Genomic DNA, 18,986 nt, shown 5'->3' with positions numbered 1-18,986 from the left:
GACCCGAGAGACAACAACATCTGGACTGAGCTGAGCTTACCTGCTGTTTGCTCTGAATCACTGAGACAAACTGTGCTGGGGTTTACTTTACCAGATGGGAGCTTTATGTGATGAGGTGCTGAAGATGAATCCTGGCAGTTTCTAACATGGTATTATCATTCTCATATACTTCAAGTGTGTTCAGTGACTGAACATAGTTAGAATGGAGGTTCAGGATGATTAATTGTTCAAACGTCAAGTGCAAATTGATTCAATTAAAAAGTGTTTGTGGTACTTACCAAGATTACTGCCATTCATTTCATCTGTAAAACAGACAGAGAAACACAACATATTAATATACAGTAACTAGTACCAATGTAAAGGATCACTAGGCCTATTTCATAGTTTCATTAAAATCAATAGTCTTTCTTACCAAGACCCATATACATTTTCATTCATATTCAGTCAAACTCTGCATCTCCTGACCCCCCCCAATCCCAGCTGATTGGCCATGTTGTGTCTAGCTGTCACATATGGTGTGCTGTACACCCTCTTGGCCAGACAGGCTGGGGCCTGTATGCACGCATTCACAACACATAGGTATGCTATGTCCTGGAGCAGTCAGGAATCGAAAGCACAAATGAGTAATACGTGTTCTCACTCTTTACACTTTACGACGAAGACGTATTGAAAACCTAGGCTCTACACAGTCTACGCAACGGATCCGACGGAGGTTCATTTGCGTAGCTCTCTACGTAGTTTTACGTACTTTCGTGCGGCTGAATTTTTGGAACTCGACGCAAACAGAGCTCCGTAGCTCCATTGGCGTAGACTGTGAAATCACTGTGGAGAGCTCTTTACACAGGCCTGCTGCCCTGCCCTTCCTCCTCCATCAGCAGTCCAGAGAAATGCTACTGACATCTTCACATTGACCACTGAAGACAGGTCAGTCTTCCAAGGCAAAAATGGTGACATCACCCACCGGAACACAGCACAATAAAATAGGCCACAGCTGTTTAGTTCTTTAGGCTACAAATTAGACTCAATATGTCACAGAGCATCAAATCAGACAGATAGGCCTATGAAAATGAGCGCTGACTGATCTCCATCGGACTGCACTGACCACCTCTCTCCTCTTCTTTATGCTTGTTTGGTTTGATCTGTTTTTGTCGGAGGGACAAAGATTTTTTGCTAATTTGCATGAAAAATAAGGGATAATGGAAGGATTTCTACAGCTGCACCATTGAGAGCATTTTGACTGGCTGCATCACCTCTTGGTACGACAACAGCTTGGCATCCGAAAGTAAGGCGCTACAGAGGGAAGTGCGCACAGCCCAGCACATCACTGGGGCAAGCTCCCTGTCATCCAGGACCTCTATACCAGACGGTGTCAGAGGAAGGCCCTAAAAATTGTCAAAGATTCTAGCCACCCGTCATAAACTTTTCTCTCTGCTACCGCAGGGCAAGCGGTACCGGAGCACCAAGTCTGAGGCCAAAAGGCTCCTGAACAGCTTCTACCTGCTGAACAGTTAATCAAATGGCTACACAGACTATTTACAATGACCCCCTTTTTTTGCACTGATTCTCTTGCACTGGCTATATGCACACTAACTGGCTCTATGCACACTCACTGGCTCACACATGGAGAGACACACTTTCACACTCTTTCACACTCTTTCAAATACGCTGCTGCTACTCTCCTTTTCTCAATAGGGGGTGCTGTTTTCACTTTGTAAAGATTTCGTTCCCAAATTAAACTGCCTCGTACTCAATTCTTGCTCGTACAATATGCATATTATTATTACTATTGGAAGAAAACACTCTCTAGTTTCTAAAACCGTTTGAATTATATCTGTGAGTAAAACAGAACTCAAGTTGGAGCAATTTTCCTTTGAGGAAGTGAGAAATCTGAAATCAGGCAGGCTGTTCTGGGGTCAGTTTATTAATTTGCATGTCTTCTATTGGTCGAGATGCACTGCATACGCCTTCCCCTAGATGTCAGCAAATAGTGAGAATTGGAATGGAGTTGCTAGGCAGATCTGAGGCCATATAAATGGTCTTGGAACGTGGGGGGCAGTCTTTTCAACATTCGCCATGACGCAAGACAGACCTCAGGATGGCGTTCTGGAAAGCTCCCGTTATAGGCCTTAGATATATCCGGCTCTGATTTTATTCGATACAGGTGTTAAGAACGTCATAATGTAGTTATTTTAAACCAAGTTATATCATTTTATATCAGTATATTGCGATTTTCGGAATTTTCTTTGTGCTGCGTTATAGTGAGTTGGGCACGTCTTCGCCACATGGCTAATGTTTACTGCTAATTCCAAAGTTGAAGGCGACAATCTACAACCGAGCAACGATTCTTCTGGACAAAGGACAACGTGCCCAAGATTCTGATGAAAGCTCATCAAAAAGTAAGAACTATTTATGATGTTAATTCGTTGTTCTGTTGAAAAATGTAAAACTCCTATTCCGCCATTAATTTCGGTGCAGTCTCGCTTTAACGCACGTTGTATGACGTAGTAACGTTAATTTTAAAAATCTAACACAGCGGTTGCATTAAGAACTAATGTATCTTTCATTTGCTGTCCAACCTGTATTTTTTAGTCAAGTTTATGATTAGTTAATGATTAGATTAGGTGCCTCTCCCAAGATTTCTCCCGACATTTTGTTGGCAGCTTGGCTACTATTCTCATTGTATAACCACGATTTGTGCCGCTAAATATGCACATTTTCAAACAAACTGTATATGTATTGTGTAATATGATGTTATAGAACTGTCATCTGAAGAAGTTTGAGAAGGTTAGTGAAAAAATGTATATCTTTTGCTGGTTTATTCGTTATCGCTATTGTTGGCTTGAATCAATGCTGTTGTGTGGTTGGCTATTGTAGTAAGCTAATATAATGCTATATTGTGTTTTCGCTGTAAAACACTTAAAAAATCTGAAATATTGGCTGGATTCACAAGATCTTTGTCTTTCATTTGCTGTACGCTGTGTATTTAGGTAATTCACGTTGGTCTCTGTAGTTATTCTAGTTGCTTTGGTGAGAGTTGTGATGGTGGCTGCAATGTAAAACTATGATTTATACCTGAAATATGCACATTTTTCTAACAAAACATATGCTATACAATAAATATGTTATCGGACTGTCATCTGATGAAGTTGTTTCTTGGTTAGTGACTATTTATATCTTTATTTGGTCGAAATTGTGATAGCTACCTATGCAGGAAAAAAATGGTGGGGAAAAAAAGTTGTGTCTTTTGCTATCGTGGTTAGCTAATAGAAATACATATTGTGTCTTCTCTGTAAAACATTTTAAAAATCAGAAATGATGGCTGGATTCACAAGATGTGTATCTTTCATCTGGTGTCTTGGACTTGTGATTTAATGATATTTACATGCTAGTATTTACTTGTGACGCTATGCTAGGCTATGCTAGTCAGCTTTTTTACTGAGGGGGGGTGCTCCCGGATCCGGGATTGTGATGAAGTAGAAGTTAATGAACGATCCTGATTGCTTAGTCACTTTTACCCCTACCTACAGTTGAAGTCGGAGGTTTACATACACCTTAGCCAAATACATTTAAACTCAGTTTTTCACAATTCCTGACATTTAATCCTAGTAAACATGCACTGTCTTAGGTCAGTTAGGATCACCACTTTATTTTAAGAATGTTAAATGTCAGAATAATAGTAGAGAGAATGATTTATTTCAGCTTTTATTTCTTTCATCACATTCCCAGTCTGTCAGAAATGTACATACACTCAATTAGTATTTTGTAGCATTGCCTTTAAATTGTTTAACTTGGGTCAAACATTTCAGGTAGCCGTCCACAAGCTTCCCACAATAAGTTGAAGAGAGAGAGAGAGAGAGAGAGAGAGAGAGAGAGAGAGAGAGAGAGAGAGAGAGAGAGAGAGAGAGCGAGAGAGAGAGAGAGAGAGAGAGAAGGAGAGAGAGAGAGAGCAATGGGAGAGAAAGATGGGCAAGAGAGAGAGAGAGAGAGAGAGAGAGAGAGAGAGAGAGAGAGAGAGAGAGCAACGGGAGAGAAAGAGGGGCATGAAGTAGTGAGGGGGACTCTGTGGATGGTGAATACTCACACTAAAACGATCTGTCACATAAAAATTGTACCTAACCACTTCCATTATCCCTTATCAAGCATCGATTAATTATTCCAAGGGCCTCTTGTGAGCATTTCCATTGCAAGTTTAACAGCTCCTCTTCCATACAAAGAGGCACAAGCAGAATAGGCAGACTCCCATAATGCTAACATTCTGTGTCAATTATTTTTTATTTTTTATTTAACTAGGCAAGTCAGTTAAGAACAAATTCTTATTTACAATGACAGCCTAGGAACAGTGGGTTAACTGCCTTGTTCAGGGGAAGAAAGACAGATTTTTACCTTGTCAGCTCAGGGATTCAATGTAGCAACTTTTCATTTACTGGCACAACACTCTAACCACTAGGCTACCTGCCACCCCAAGTATAGAGGAATATAGAGGAACACCTTATGACTCAAGGTTTTCAGATTTTAAATATTACATTTTTTATACCTTGAAGAAGTCTATTCATTCCGTACAAGATGCATATATTCTGATATCAGAACACTACTTCTTCCATTTTACCCTCTCATTTGAAACAAATAATAGTTCGAAAATGTGTGAAAGGAGAAGAGGAGCGGGAGAAAGAATGCCAGAGATGGGAGTACACTCTTAGAAAAAAGGGTTCCAAAAGGGTTCTTCAGCTGTACCCATAGGAGAACCCTTTTTGGTTCCAGGTAGAATACTTTTTGGTTCCAGGTAGAACCCTCTGTGGAACCCAAAAGGGTTCTACCTGGAACCAAAAGGGTTCTACCTGCAACCAAAAAGGGTTATTCAAAGGGTTCTCTTATGGGGACAGCTGAAGAACGATTTTAGGTTCTAGATAGCACCTTTTTTTCTAAGACTGTAGAGGATAGGAAGAGAAGGGGAGGGATTGGATGAAAAGAAGAGAGTGGGGGTGAGTATGGAAGAGAGAATGGAGAGAAAGATGCCCTTGATGCCCTTCCAGACTCCTTCTGCCTACCCAAGGATGTCAGAGGACAAAAATCAGTTAACCACCTAACTGAGGAACTCAATTTAACCTTGCGCAATACCCTAGATGCATTTGCACCCCTAAAAACTAAAAACATTTGTCATAAGAAACTAGCTCCCTGGTATACAGAAAATACCCGAGCTCTGAAGCAAGCTTCCAGAAAATTGGAACGGAAATGGCGCCACACCAAACTGGAAGTCTTCCGACTGGCTTGGAAAGACAGTACTGTGCAGTATCGAAGAGCCCTCACTGCTGCTCGATCATCCTATTTTTCCAACTTAATTGAGGAAAATAAGAATAATCCAAAATTTATTTTTGATACTGTCGCAAAGCTAACTAAAAAGCAGCATTCCCCAAGTGAGGATGGCTTTCACTTCAGCAGTAATATATTCACTAACTTCTTTGAGGAAAAGATCATGATCATTAGAAAGCAAATTATGGACTCCTCTTTAAATCTGCGTATTCCTCCAAAGCTCAGCTGTCCTGAGTCTGCACAACTCTGCCAGGACCTAGGATCAAGAAAGACACTTAAGTGTTTTAGTACTATATCTCTTGACACAATGATGAAAATAATCATGGCCTCTAAACCTTCAAGCTGCATACTAGCCCTATTCCAACTAAACTACTTAAAGAGCTGCTTCATGTGCTTGGCCCTCCTATGTTGAACATAATAAACGGCTCTCTATCCACCGGATGTGTACCGAACTCACTAAAAGTGGCAGTAATAAAGCCTCACTTGAAAAATCCAAACCTTGACCCAGAAAATATAAAAAACTATCGGCCTATATCGAATCTTCCATTCCTCTCAACATTTTTTGAAAAAGCTGTTGCGCAGCAACTCACTGCCTTCCTGAAGACAAACAATGTATACGAAATTCTTCAGTCTGGTTTTAGACCCCACCATAGCACTGAGACTGCACTTGTGAAGGTGGTAAATGACCTTTTAATGGCGTCAGACCGAGGCTCTGCATCCGTCCTCGTGCTACTAGATCTTAGTGCTGCCTTTGATACCATCGATCACCACATTCTTTTGGAGAGATTGGAAACCCAAATTGGTCTACACGGACAAGTTCTGGCCTGGTTTAGATCTTATCTGTCGGAAAGATATCAGTTTGTCTCTGTGAATGGTTTGTTCTCTGACAAATCAACTGTACATTTCGGTGTTCCCCAAGGTTCCGTTTTAGGACCACTATTGTTTTCACTATATATTTTACCTCTTGGGGATGTCATTCGAAAACATAAAGTTAACTTTCACTGCTATGCGGATGACACACAGCTGCACATTTCAATGAAACATGGTGAAGCCCAAAAATTGCCCTCGTTAGAAGCCTGTGTTTCAGACATAAGGAAGTGGATGGCTGAAAACGTTCTACTTTTAAACTCGGACAAAACAGAGATGCTTGTTCTAGGTCCCAAGAAACAAAGAGATCTTCTGTTAAATCTGACAATTAATATTGATGGTTGCAAAGTCGTCCCTGATAAAACTGTGAAGTACCTCGGCATTACTCTGGACCCTGATCTCTCTTTTGACGAACATATCAAGACTGTTTCAAGGACAGCCTTTTTCCATCTACGTAACATTGCAAAAATCTGAAATTTTCTGTCCAAAAATGATGCCGAAAAATTCATCCATGCTTTTGTTACTTCTAGGTTAGACTACTGCAATGCTCTACTTTCCGGCTACCCGGATAAAGCACTAAATAAACTTTAGTTAGTGCTAAATATGGCTGCTAGAATCCTGACTAGAACCAAAAAAATTGATCATATTAGACCAGTGCTTGCCTCCCTACACTGGCTTCCTGTTAAGGCAAGGGCTGATTTCAAGGTTTTACTGTTAACCTACAAAGTGTTACATGGGCTTGCTCCTACCTATCTTTCCGAGTTGGTCCTGCCGTACATAACTACACGTACGCTACGGTCACAAGACGCAGGCCTCCTAATTGTCCCTAGAATTTCTAAGCAAACGGCTTTCTCCTATAGATCTCCATTTTTATGGAACGGTCTGCCTACCCATGTGAGAGACGCAGACTCGGTGTCAACCTTTAAGTCTTTATTGAAGACTCATCACTTCAGTAGGTCCTATGATTGAGTGTAGTCTGGCCCAGGAGTGTGAAGGTGAACGGAAAGGCTCTGGAGCAACGAACCGCCCTTGCTGTCTCTGCCTGGCCGGTTCCCCTCTCTCCACTGGGATTCTCTGCCTCTAACCCTATTACAGGGGCTGAGTCACTGGCTTACTGGTGCTCTTTCATGCTGTCCCTAGGAGGGGTGCGTCACTTGAGTGGGTTGAGTCACTGACATGATCTTCCTGTCCCGGTTGGCGCCCCCCCTTGGGTTGTGCCGTGGCAGAGATCTTTGTGGGCTATACTCTGCCTTGTCTCAGGATGGTAAGTTGGTGGTTGAAGATATCCATCTAGTGGTGTGGGGGCTGTGCCTTGGCAAAGTGGGTGGGGTTATATCCTTCCTGTTTGGCCCTGTCCGGGGGCATCATCGGATACAGTGTCTCCTGACCCCTCCTGTCTCAGCCTCCAGTATTTATGCTACATTAGTTTATGTGTCAGGGGGCTAGGGTCAGTTTGTTATATCTGGAGTACTTCTGTCTTATCCGGTGTCCTGTGTGAATTTAAGTATGCTCTCTCTAATTCTCTCTTTTCTCTCTTTCTTTGTCTCTCTCGGAGGACCTGAGCCCTAGGATTATGCCTCAGGACGACCTGACAAGATGACTCCTTGCTGTCCCCAGTCCACCTGGCCGTGCTGCTGCTCCAGTTTCAACTGTTCTGCCTGCGGCTATGGAACCCTGACCTGTTCACCGGACGTGCTACCTGTCCCAGACCTGCTGTTTTCAACTCTCTAGAGACCGCAGGAGCGGTAGAGACACTCTTAGTGATCGGCTATGAAAAGCCAACTGACATTTACTCCTGAGGTCCTGCACCCTCGACAACTACTGTGATTATTATTATTTGACCATGCTGGTCATTTATGAACATTTGAACATCTTGGCCATGTTCTGTTATAATCTCCACCCGGCACAGCCAGAAGAGGACTGGCCACCCCTCATAGCCTGGTTCCTCTCTAGGTTTCTTCCTAGGTTTTGGCCTTTCTAGGGAGTTTTTCCTAGCCACCGGGCTTCTACACCTGCATTGCTTGCTGTTTGGGGTTTTAGGCTGGGTTTCTGTACAGCACTTTGAGATTTCAGTTGATGTACGAAGGGCTATATAAATACATTTGATTTGATTTGAAAGGGGAGTGTCCCCCCTAAAGACCTCCTTCTCAGACCTCCATTATGAGACTACAGGCTAAAAATATACTCCTCATGTTGAGCCACCTGGCTTTCCCAAACCAGCTCAATAATTCACAAGCTGCATGAGTGGAGGGTCTCTGTAACACAATACAGTTCAATAACCCTGGGAACAAACAAAGACTTTACACAATGACCAACCATCTAATTACTGAACTTACTGAACTAACAGTGAAGGGAATGCGTATTTCATTTGTTGGGTTGGCTTCCCTTTCTTGGGCCTCTGAATTTGCACTATGGAAGACTCAACCACATAAAGCAAACCCAGCCAGAATATCTCATCCCATTCTGATGTCAACACCTCACGACACAACTCCTCTCCCCCATGTGACCTACTTGTTGTGTGTATGTACTGACATGTACACTACCGTTCAAAGGTTTGGGGCCACTTAGAAATTTCCTTGTTTTTGAAAGAAAAGCACATTTTTTGTCCATTAAAATAACACAAAATTTATCAGAAATACATTGTAGACGTTGTTGTAAATGACTATTGTTGCTGGAAACAGCAGATTTTTTGTAAATTATTATTATTATATATATTATATTTTTTGACCCAATTTCGTGGTATCCAATTGGTAGTAGTTATAGTCTTGTCTCATCGCTGCAACTCCCGTACGGACCCGGGAGAGGCGAAGGTCGAGAGCCATGCGTCCTCCGAAACACAACCCAACCAAACCGCACTGCTTCCTGACACAATGCCATCCGACCCGGAAGCCAGCCGCACCAATGTGTCGGAGGAAAACCGTACACCTGGCGACCTGGTCAGCGTGCACTGCGCCCGGCCCGACCCAGGAGTCACTAGTGCGCGATGAGACAAGGATATCCCTGCCGGCCAAACCCTCCCCAACCCGGACGATGCTGGGCCAATTGTGCACCGCCCCATGGGCCTCCCGGTCGCGGCCAGCTGCGACAGAGACTGGGCTCGAACCCAGAATCTCTGGTGGCACAGCTAGCACTGTAAACGGCAGATTTTTAATGGAATATCTACATAAGCGTACAGAGGCCCATTTTAAGCAACCATCACTCCTGTGTTCCAATGACACGTTGTGTTAGCTAATCCAAGTTTATAATTTTAAAAGGCTAGGGGGGTGGAGACAAGCACAAGGTGAAACAGATCAGGGCGTTACAACAATTTTTTTTTGATGCATTTGGTTCTATTCATTTGGGATCTATAGCATCCCACAACTGTCCCAGAATATGTTTGGAATATTTTTTTTTCGCACAGAAGGACAAGTTGACCAATAGAATAGGTCCGCTTTTGTACTGTGGGGGATTGTAGACTGACATAGGCTAGTGTTTTTGCTGTTTGTTAGGCCTACTCATCTTGTTGGCTGACGAAAAGTAAATGTGGACAGTTCTTCTAACATCTTCAATATGCACCTTGGAATTCGTGTCTGTCTTCGTGTCTGTCTTCACTTGTAGCCTACATCGCAGTCGCGTCCCTGATGTGTCTGTCTTCACTTGTAGCCTACATCGGAGCTGTGATGCCTGTGAGAAGGATCCAATCATGTGACGGGAATTGGCTAATAAGAATTTAGATATCTGAGAGTGCCGTGTGAGTGAGAGGTGCTTCGGGGCATGGCTGCCGGGAGAAGGGAATTATAATTATTATATTCAGGCCAAGGGCACAACAGCCACATTGGCTACAAAAGGCATGGATTCTTTACGGGGCATTACGGCCACACAAGGGGGATACTGCCAGGAAATTTTAAGCCTGATGAGAATATTATCAAGTGCTTGTCAAATTTTGAATGAGAGACTGATGAAGTATGTGCAGCTTGCATAAGAAACAAAGCAGAGGTCATGCCTTTGAAGCAACTTTTTACAAATCATAATTGGAGTCGCATCATGCAGCCCTAGAATCTATAAAAAATCTAAACATATAGCCCAATGTTTGTATCACAACTTAAGTTGCATAAATAACTCTAAATTAAGCATATAGGAGGACCTGTTTCTTTGTTAACCACTCAACACAGAATAGCCGGTGAAAGTCAGCAATGAGTGCCGGGTCCAGGATATCCTTAGCGGGAACCCTGCACCTCTCCTCCGGGTCATAACCCTCCCAGTCAACCAGGTACTGGAAACCCCTGCCCCGATGTTGAACACTCAGGAGGCATCTCACCGTGTCAGGATCCATCTGAACGTTCCCTGCAGCGATGATGTATCCCAGAAGAGACAGTGGAGCGATAGAATTCACACTTCTCCATTTTCACAAACAACTGATTCTCCAGGAGGCGCTGGAGGACATGTAGGACATGCTCTGGAGCAGAATGGGAGAAAACAAGGATGTGGTTGAGGTAGACAAACACAAACCGATTCAACATGTCATGGAGCACATTGTTGACCAGGGCCTGGAATATTGCGGGAGTCCAAACAGCATAACCAGGTACTCGTAGTATCCGTTAACCGTGTCCACCCGTCAGCCGTGTCCACCCGTTTCCTACCCGTATCAAAACTAGGTGGTAGGCGTTCTGAAGGCCCAACTTAGAAAATATAGTTGCCCGCTGGAGAGGATTGAAAGCCAAAGAGAGGAGTGGTAGAGCGTCAACGGTTCTTTACCCTGATGTCATTGAGGCCCCGGTAGTCAATACATGGACGCAGGGTCTTGTCCTTTTCCACAAAGAAGAAACCTGCGCCGGCAGGGGAGGAAGAAGGACGAATGCTCCCAGCAGCAAGAAAGTCCTCAATGTACTCCTCCATGGCCTTGGTCCCAGGGCAAGGCAGGGAATATAGCTACCCATGAGGCGGTGTGGTGCCCGGAAGGAGGTCAATAGCATAATCGTAGGGACGATGTGGAGGAAGGGAGGTGGTGCGAGCCCTGCTGAAAATCTCCAGGAGGTTCTGGTACTCCGTGGGAACAGCTGAGAAATCGGAGGCTTTTCTAAAGACCGCAGGAGGACGTCCTGGGGCAGGCTGCGCCGCCTTAAGGCAATGTGTGTGGCATAACGGGCTCCAACCCAGGATAGAACCAGTGACCCAGTCGATCAGGGGGTTGCGGCTCTGAAGCCATGAAAATCCCAAAACAACAGGAACATGGGGAGATACAATAAGTAGAAACTGGATGGACTCACTGATTACCCGACACTCGCAGGTTAATGGGAACCATACTGTGAGTGACCCTGCCAATGGAGTATCCATCCAGTGCCCTGGCATCCATGGGAAAAGAGAGTTGTGTGGAGATACACAGCTCAGATACTAGAGTAGCGTCCATGAAGCTCTCGTCAGCCCAAGAATCAATGATCACCCGGAGAGATTTAGACCAGTCACCCCACAGCAGGATAACATGGAAAGGGGTATGAGTAATATGAGTAGAAACCCTCCCAGTATGGCCCTCCAGCGTCCGCGTACCTACTGATGAGCCTGGTCTATTACTGGACAGGTGAATATGTAATGCCCTGTAGCACCACAATACAGGCAACTATAGGAGCTCAGCCTACATAATCATTCCTTAGGCCACAATCTAGCCCTGCCCGGTTGCATAGGCTCTGGAGGCAACGAGTCGCCCGTCCCCGATGATTCCTGAGGGGGCTCGGGGGACTTCGCATCCTCTCGGGAATGCAGGCATCGGGAACTTCCGGGGTTCTTTGGAGGCAAGAAAGCAGCCGTGGACGAGCAAGTGTGGCCGAGAACAGAACTCCGCTCCCTGCTACATTCCCGTAGGCACCCATTGATCCTTATAGTTAAGGCTATGAGGGAGTCAAGGTCCAAGGGTAACTCCCGAGGTGCAAGCTCATCTTTAATCTCCTCTGATAATCCATGAAGGAAGGTGTCGAACAGGTACTCCAGGTTCCAGGCATTCTCAGCGGCCAACGTGTGAAAGTCAACCGCGTAGTCTGCCACACTACAGGAATCTTGACGTAGTAAATTTAGCTTTCGGGACCCCTCTGTCCCGGAGAATCAAACACTTTCCTCACCTCCAACACGAAATCCTCCAGACGAAGGCAAATGGCAGATTGTTGCTCCCAAACGGCCGTAGCCCAGGTGAGCACTCTTCCAGACATCAGCATTATAAGATACGCTATCTTCGAACGATCTGAATGAAAACGAAGAGGGCTGCAGCTCAAAAATGAGGGAGCGGGCCTCCCGGGTGGCGCAGTGGTCTAAGGCACTGCATCGCAGTGCTAGCTGTGCCACCAGAGACTCTGGGTTCGAGCCCAGGCTCTGTCGCAGCTGGCCGCGACCGGGAGGTACATGGCGATGCACAATTGGCCTAGCGTCGTCCGGGTTAGGGAGGGTTTGGCCGATAGGGATATCCTTGTCTCATCGCGCACTAGCGACTCCTGTGGCGGGCCGGACTCAGTGCGCGCTGACCAGGTCGCTAGGTGTACGGTGTTTCCTCCGACACATTGGTGCGGCTGGCTTCCGGGTTGGATGCGCGCTGTGTTAACCTGTTTGGGCTGCAGCCCGACACCGGTACACTTATGACAACATCCAGCTCAAGTGCAGGGCGCGAAATTCAAAAGATATTTTTTTTAAATATTTAACTTTCACACATTAACAAGTCCAAGACACCAGATGAAAGGTGCACATCTTGTGAATCAAGCCAACATGTCCGATTTTTAAAATGTTTTACAGGGAAGACACAATATGTAAATCTATTAGCTAACCACGTTAGCAAAAGACACCAATATTCTTACTCCATCAGTTTTTGACTCCATCAGTAGCTATCACAATTTCGGCCAAATAAAGATAAAAATAGCCACTAACCAAGAAACAACCTCATCAGATGACCGTCTGATAACATATGTATTGTATAGCATATGTTTTTTTTTGAAAAATGTGCATATTTCAGGTATAAATCATAGTTTACATTTCAGCTACAATCAGAAATTGCACCGAAAGCAGCCATAATATTTACAGACACCAACGTCAAATACCTAATTACTCATCATAAAACATTTCTGAAAAATACATAGTGTACAGTAAATGAAAGACAGGCATCTTGTGATGCCAGACAATATTTCCGATTTATTAAGTGTTTTACAGCGAAAAGAAAATGTTGCGTTATATTAGCTTAGCTTAGCACAATATAAACACTTGGGCGCCGGCGACTACGACAGATATATGAAATAACATCATAAATTGGGTCTTACTTTTGCTGATCTTTCATCAGAATGTTGAACAAGGTGTCCTTTGTCCAGATTAGTCGTTGTTTGGATTCAGAATGGCAACTTTCTCTCTCCATTTAGCAAGCGTGCTAGCCGGGTTGCACGGATCTCTCCATGTAAACAAACGGAAGAGAGCGGAACACAGTAAAACTCCCGAAAAAATTTCAATAATCTGATGAAACTATATTGAAAAAACATACGTTACGATGATATGGTGACATGTATCAAATAAAATCAAAGCCGGAAATAATATTTGCATATAACGTCAGCAAAACAAAAGGCAACCCCACCGTCCAAATTGCGTTCTTCAGACTACCGGAAGTTGGGTACACGTCATTCCAAGAGGGTTTATTCCATCCCAGATCGAGATAATCAACTCCTTTCTTCTCTCACAGCCTTCTTGAGACCCAGAGGAAGGTGTATGAAGTGTACGTAGACTCTTACGTTCATTGCCCATGTATAGGCATGAAGAGGAAGAGAGCCTCGATTTCAGACTTTGAACTTCCGGGTCAGGAAAAGTGCTACAGAATGAGTTCTGTTTCACACAGATAAATAATTAAAACGGTTTTAGAAACTAGAGAGTGTTTTCTATCCAATAGTAATAATAATATGCATATTGTACGAGCAAGAATTGAGTACGACGCCGTTTGAAATGGACACATTTTATCAGGCTACTTAATACGCCCCCTGCAGCCATAACAAGTTTTAAGAAGCAGTGCAGCTTGGTTGGGTTGTGTTTCGGAGGACGCATGGCTCTCGACCTTTGTCTCTCCCAAGCCCGTGCAGAAGTTGCAGCGATGAGACAAGACAGTAACTACTAACAATTGGATACCACAAAATTGGGGAGAAAAAGGGGAGGGGGTAAAACAATTAGGGAGCACTAGGAGTGAAACACCCGGCAGGTTCCAGGATCCCCAGCATAGAGCTCCGGAGGTGGTAAGCGGGGTTCTCGGGAAGCCGGTGTAGGCTGGACAAGATCACCACTGGTAGGGTGATTACTGAGCGCACTGGAGGTTTCCGTTCTGACATGCTGCCTGATAGATAGTCCACGGAATTGCTCTAGAAATGATTTGAAACCCTGGTCATGGTGTTCTGCCAAAGTATGGAGTCCTTCCATAAGGTTCTAAAGTAGCTCCTTGTGTCTTCCAATGGTGGCTCCTTGCAGGCAGACAGCGTTGCGGAGCTGATCCGAGTCTGCTGGGTCAGTCATGGTCAGTTCGTACTAGAACGACGCTGGATGAAACCCAGTTGCAGACACAGGAGGCAGATTGTTTGAGTCTCTGATATTTATTAATAGACAAGGGGCAGGCAAGAGGCAGGTCGAGGACAGGCAGAAGTTTGTAAACAGGGTCAGTCAGATAGGTACAGGACGGCAGGCAGGCAAGAGGTCAGGGCAGGCAGAATGGTATGGCAGGCGTGCTCAGGGTCAGGGCAGGCAGCAATGGTCAGAACCGGGAGGACTAGAAAACAAGAACTACAAAAACAGGAGTATGGAAAAACACTCTGGTACGCTTGACGAGACAAGACGAACTGGCAACAGACAAACAGAAAATATTGGTATAAATACACAGGGGATAATGGGGACAAATGGGATAAACCTGGTGGGGGGTGGAGACAAGCACAAGGCATGTGAAACAGATCAGGTTGTGACAGTTTATGTTAATTAACAGTCAATTATTGTGAGACCATTTTTGCTTGACAAAATTGAATCACCATAGCCTTAGGCCAGAGTAAGGCAGGTACAGGGCCAGAGTATTTTGATTTTAAGACAGATTCATTTATTTGATTTTAAGGCAGGTATGGGGCCAGAGTAAGACAGATGTACATTTTAGATTTTAAGGCAGGTATTGCGCCAGAGTAAGACAGATGTACATTTTAGATTTTAAGGCAGGTATGGGGCCAGAGTAAGACAGATGTACATTTTAGATTTTAAGGCAGGTATGGGGCCAGAGTAAGACAGATGTACATTTTTGATTTTAAGGCAGGTATGGTGCCAGAGTAAGGCAGCTATTGGTACCAGAGTAAGGCAGGGGCTGGGTGAGGGAGTGAGTGAGTACATGTTCTTGGGCAGGCCGAGCGTGTTCAGACACCTCTGTGAGGTCTGCAGTGTTTGGTCTGGCGCTGCTCTGTTGCAAATCCACAACACCCTGCAACAGGATCTGAGGGCTAAATGCCAGGCCTGGCCTGTCACTCCTCGGCTAGCTTCTCAGGGACATCCTGTCACGGTGCTCCCCTCGGGCCCCTGGGGACGTCAAGTCACCCTGACCCCTCTCCAAGGGTCCGGGAGGGTGGGGGGAGGTCCTCTCTATGTGCCCCTGTTCACCCCACTTTGAGTGAAGCTACCAGGCCAGGACTCATGGAGCAACCCTATCCTGACACCCAACCCCAGCCACTCATAAGAAGCCAAGAGCACAAAGTGAAGTTCAAAGAGGACACACCAACACAGCAGATCAAATGGTTGCACCACCACGACATCCAGCCCCACAATTTGAGCACGGCCTCGTTTTTAACCTCATCAGTCCCAAGGACCCCATCAAAAATCTTAGTTTTTTCACTACTTTCATTCATCTGCATGTTAGCCGCACAATGAAATGTTTTACCATTTTCTTTCCAGGACATCCAGAGCTAAACTAAAACACAAAGCAATTTGACATAAACAGAGGCATTCATGAGTTTTATTGACAAATGTCAAAAAAAGAATAAGGTCCGCCAAGCAAAATGCTGTAAGTACAGAAATTGTTTGCTCAGTGGAAAATGAATATCCAACTAGTCAGTGACAACTGAGTGGAGTTTGTGACAGCAACTATGTGAGCTTATTACAGTATTATAGACACCATGTCCAGGGATTTCCTATGATCTTCTATGTAGAAGATCCCCTTACCTTCTAACGACTGTTGTGTGGCTTGTCAGTGTCATATAACAAAACAGACTACATGTGCGTGTACGTGAGTCTCAGCATTTCATTGTGGGGTCATAATAGTTAGTAGCTTTGGACATCACAGACGTTTTTGTGAGAATAAACGTTTTTGGGATCCGCCCTTGTCACAAACACTGATCTGACTCAGACCCTGTTAATCAACAGGCTAATGGTTGGTATCAGCGGATGCAGAATAAATAGACAAACCAGAGTCTGTAGCTCAAACACACAATGTTTAAGAGGGCACTAAATTATACCGACGTGATTGTGGGACTCAACACTCTGAAGGTCCGTCACTGCCCTAACATCAACATCCCCCGAGACAAGTCTTCTCCTTCAATTCTCATTCCAAGAGAGGGCTAGTGACTATTACTAAATTGACGGAAACAGTTATCAAACAAGTGAGAGATAAGACAAAGTGGTTAGATATTGGGAAAATAGTGGAACTATTCAATCAAACACTGAAAACACCAACAATTATTTCACCACTGTGGCGAAATAGTAAATTGCTGATTACTGTGTGAGAGAGAAGAGTGTAAAAGGGATTAATGAAAAAGTACAGATTATGGAATGTGACTTTTCTATGTTATATTTGGACATGCATTCCTATAACTCTGTGCTCATTGTTATGTTGGTCTCTTCAGATTTACAATGACACACAAATGAATGACACTTTCTGGAAATGAGGGAAAGTTTTCATCTAAAAGAGGTGGAGAGTTTCATATTATTTCTCACATGAAGGTTTTTAATGCCACTGCAGTGATAAGAGATGCCCCTTATCAGTGCCCCCTCAAACACTTGACGGAATTTGAATGGAAAATGTACTTCAAAGGCCAGAAGCATCTAATCTCCCCACTCTCTCGCGACTCTGCACATTCCCTAGGATAATAAGATTCTGCCTTTCTGACATTCTTAGGGATCTCAACCAAGGATGAGAATTTCATCTCTCTCTCTCTCTCTCTCTCTCTCTCTCTCTCTCTCTCTCTCTCTCTCTCTCTCTCTCTCTCTCTCTCTCTCTCATTAGGTTGTTGTACTGCATTGTAAGAGAATCTCTGCAACAGCCCTACTGCATATCTGTGGAACCCATCCCACTCTTATGCAAAAGCACTATTTGTCCATTACTGACATCCCAGTGACCTAGTTTCCCCGTGGCCCAGAAAGAGCAGCCATGACTCTCTCAGATCTGCTGTGGTCACAAAACCCTGCTGGGACCATCCATTCAGATGGCCAATGAATACACAGAGGACCAGTCCACTATCTGAATCAACAGAGATGTACTGCACCTTTCCCTGAAACACACAACTCAATGTGACGCAACACTAACCCATATCCTCATATCCACACCCACTCACAAAGGCTTTGATGCATTAAAGAGAACAGAGCATCCCCATAAAACATGAGACTGTGTGTGTGTGTGTGTGTGTGTGTGTGTGTGTGTGTGTGTGTGTGTGTGTGTGTGTGTGTGTGTGTGTGTGTGTGTGTGTGTGTGTGTGTGTGTGTGTGTGTGTGTGTGTGTGTGTGTGTGTGTGTGTGTGTGTGCGCTAGCGTGTGTGCTTGAGTGCATGTGTGTGCGCTAGCGTGTGTGCGTGTGTGCATGTGTGTGTGCGCTAGCGTGTGTGCGTGCGTGCGTGTGTGCATGTGTGTCTGCGCTAGCGTGTGTGCGTGCGTGCGTGTGTGCATGTGTGTGTGCGCTAGTGTGTGTGCGTGCGTGCGTGTGTGCATGTGTGTGTGCGCTAGCGTGTGTGCGTGTATGCATGTGTGTGTGCATGTGTGTGTGCGCTAGCGTGTGTGCGTGCAGGTGGAGAGTTTCATATTATTTCTCACATGAAATAACTAATAACTAATTATTTCTCACACGCACGCACGCACACGCTAGCGCACACACACATGCACACACGCACGCACGCACACACGCTAGCGCACACACACATGCACACACGCACGCACGCACACACGCTAGCGCACATGTGTGTGTGCGCTAGCGTGTGTGCGTGCGTGCGTGTGTGCTTGTGTGCATGTGTGTGTGCGCTAGCGTGTGTGCGCGCGTGCGTGTGTGCGTGCGTGCATACTATAGGTTCCATGTGAGCTGTAGGATGGCGTGGGGCAGAAAGCAGCTAGGGCCAAGCAGCAAAGAGAGCCTCTCCAGGTTAAGGTCTGTGTTTAGTCTGACAAAGGGCAGGTTGAGGACAGGCCTGTCATCAGAGGCAGAGCTGCAGGACGTGCTCCCCCTCCCCCCATCCTCCCCATTGGCCCCCACACCTCAGCTCTGTACCAGAGGTTATCTGAACATGTGGAGGTCATACACTATCTCATCAAAGGGACATAAAAACAGATGAACAGCGTAGGAAGCAAACAACAGAGGTGTAGTCATATCAATGTAGAGGACATGTTGATGTGGATAACATAAAGAACACTGATGCTCATAAAGAACACTGACGCTCACCACTGTGCTGAACTAGCTTTCATTGCCATTGGGATGTAGTGCTGTCTCAGAAGTCACTGATGTCAGGCATCAGGCAGGTGCCTTACAGACAAACACACACACTCGCGCCCACAAACACACACACACACACACACACACACACACACACACACACACACACACACACACA

The 18,986-nt window shown here is 44.9% G+C and overlaps 1 protein-coding gene across 1 annotated transcript in view; it reads right to left on the bottom strand.

Moving 5' to 3' along the window:
* Window positions 1-18,986, bottom strand: part of LOC129853422 (nuclear receptor subfamily 6 group A member 1-A-like) — a 129,636-nt gene that overhangs the window by 48,438 nt on the left and 62,212 nt on the right. Inside the window, exon 3 of the mRNA XM_055919446.1 lies at window positions 279-302. Coding sequence (XP_055775421.1) covers window positions 279-302 — 24 coding nt within the window. The remainder of the gene's footprint in view (window positions 1-278; window positions 303-18,986) is intronic.

Source organism: Salvelinus fontinalis, chromosome 4, assembly GCF_029448725.1.
Source record: "Salvelinus fontinalis isolate EN_2023a chromosome 4, ASM2944872v1, whole genome shotgun sequence".
NCBI lineage: Eukaryota > Metazoa > Chordata > Actinopteri > Salmoniformes > Salmonidae > Salvelinus > Salvelinus fontinalis.
The sequence above is the reverse complement of the archived record's forward strand: the minus strand, read 5'-3'. Positions and strand labels throughout refer to the sequence as shown.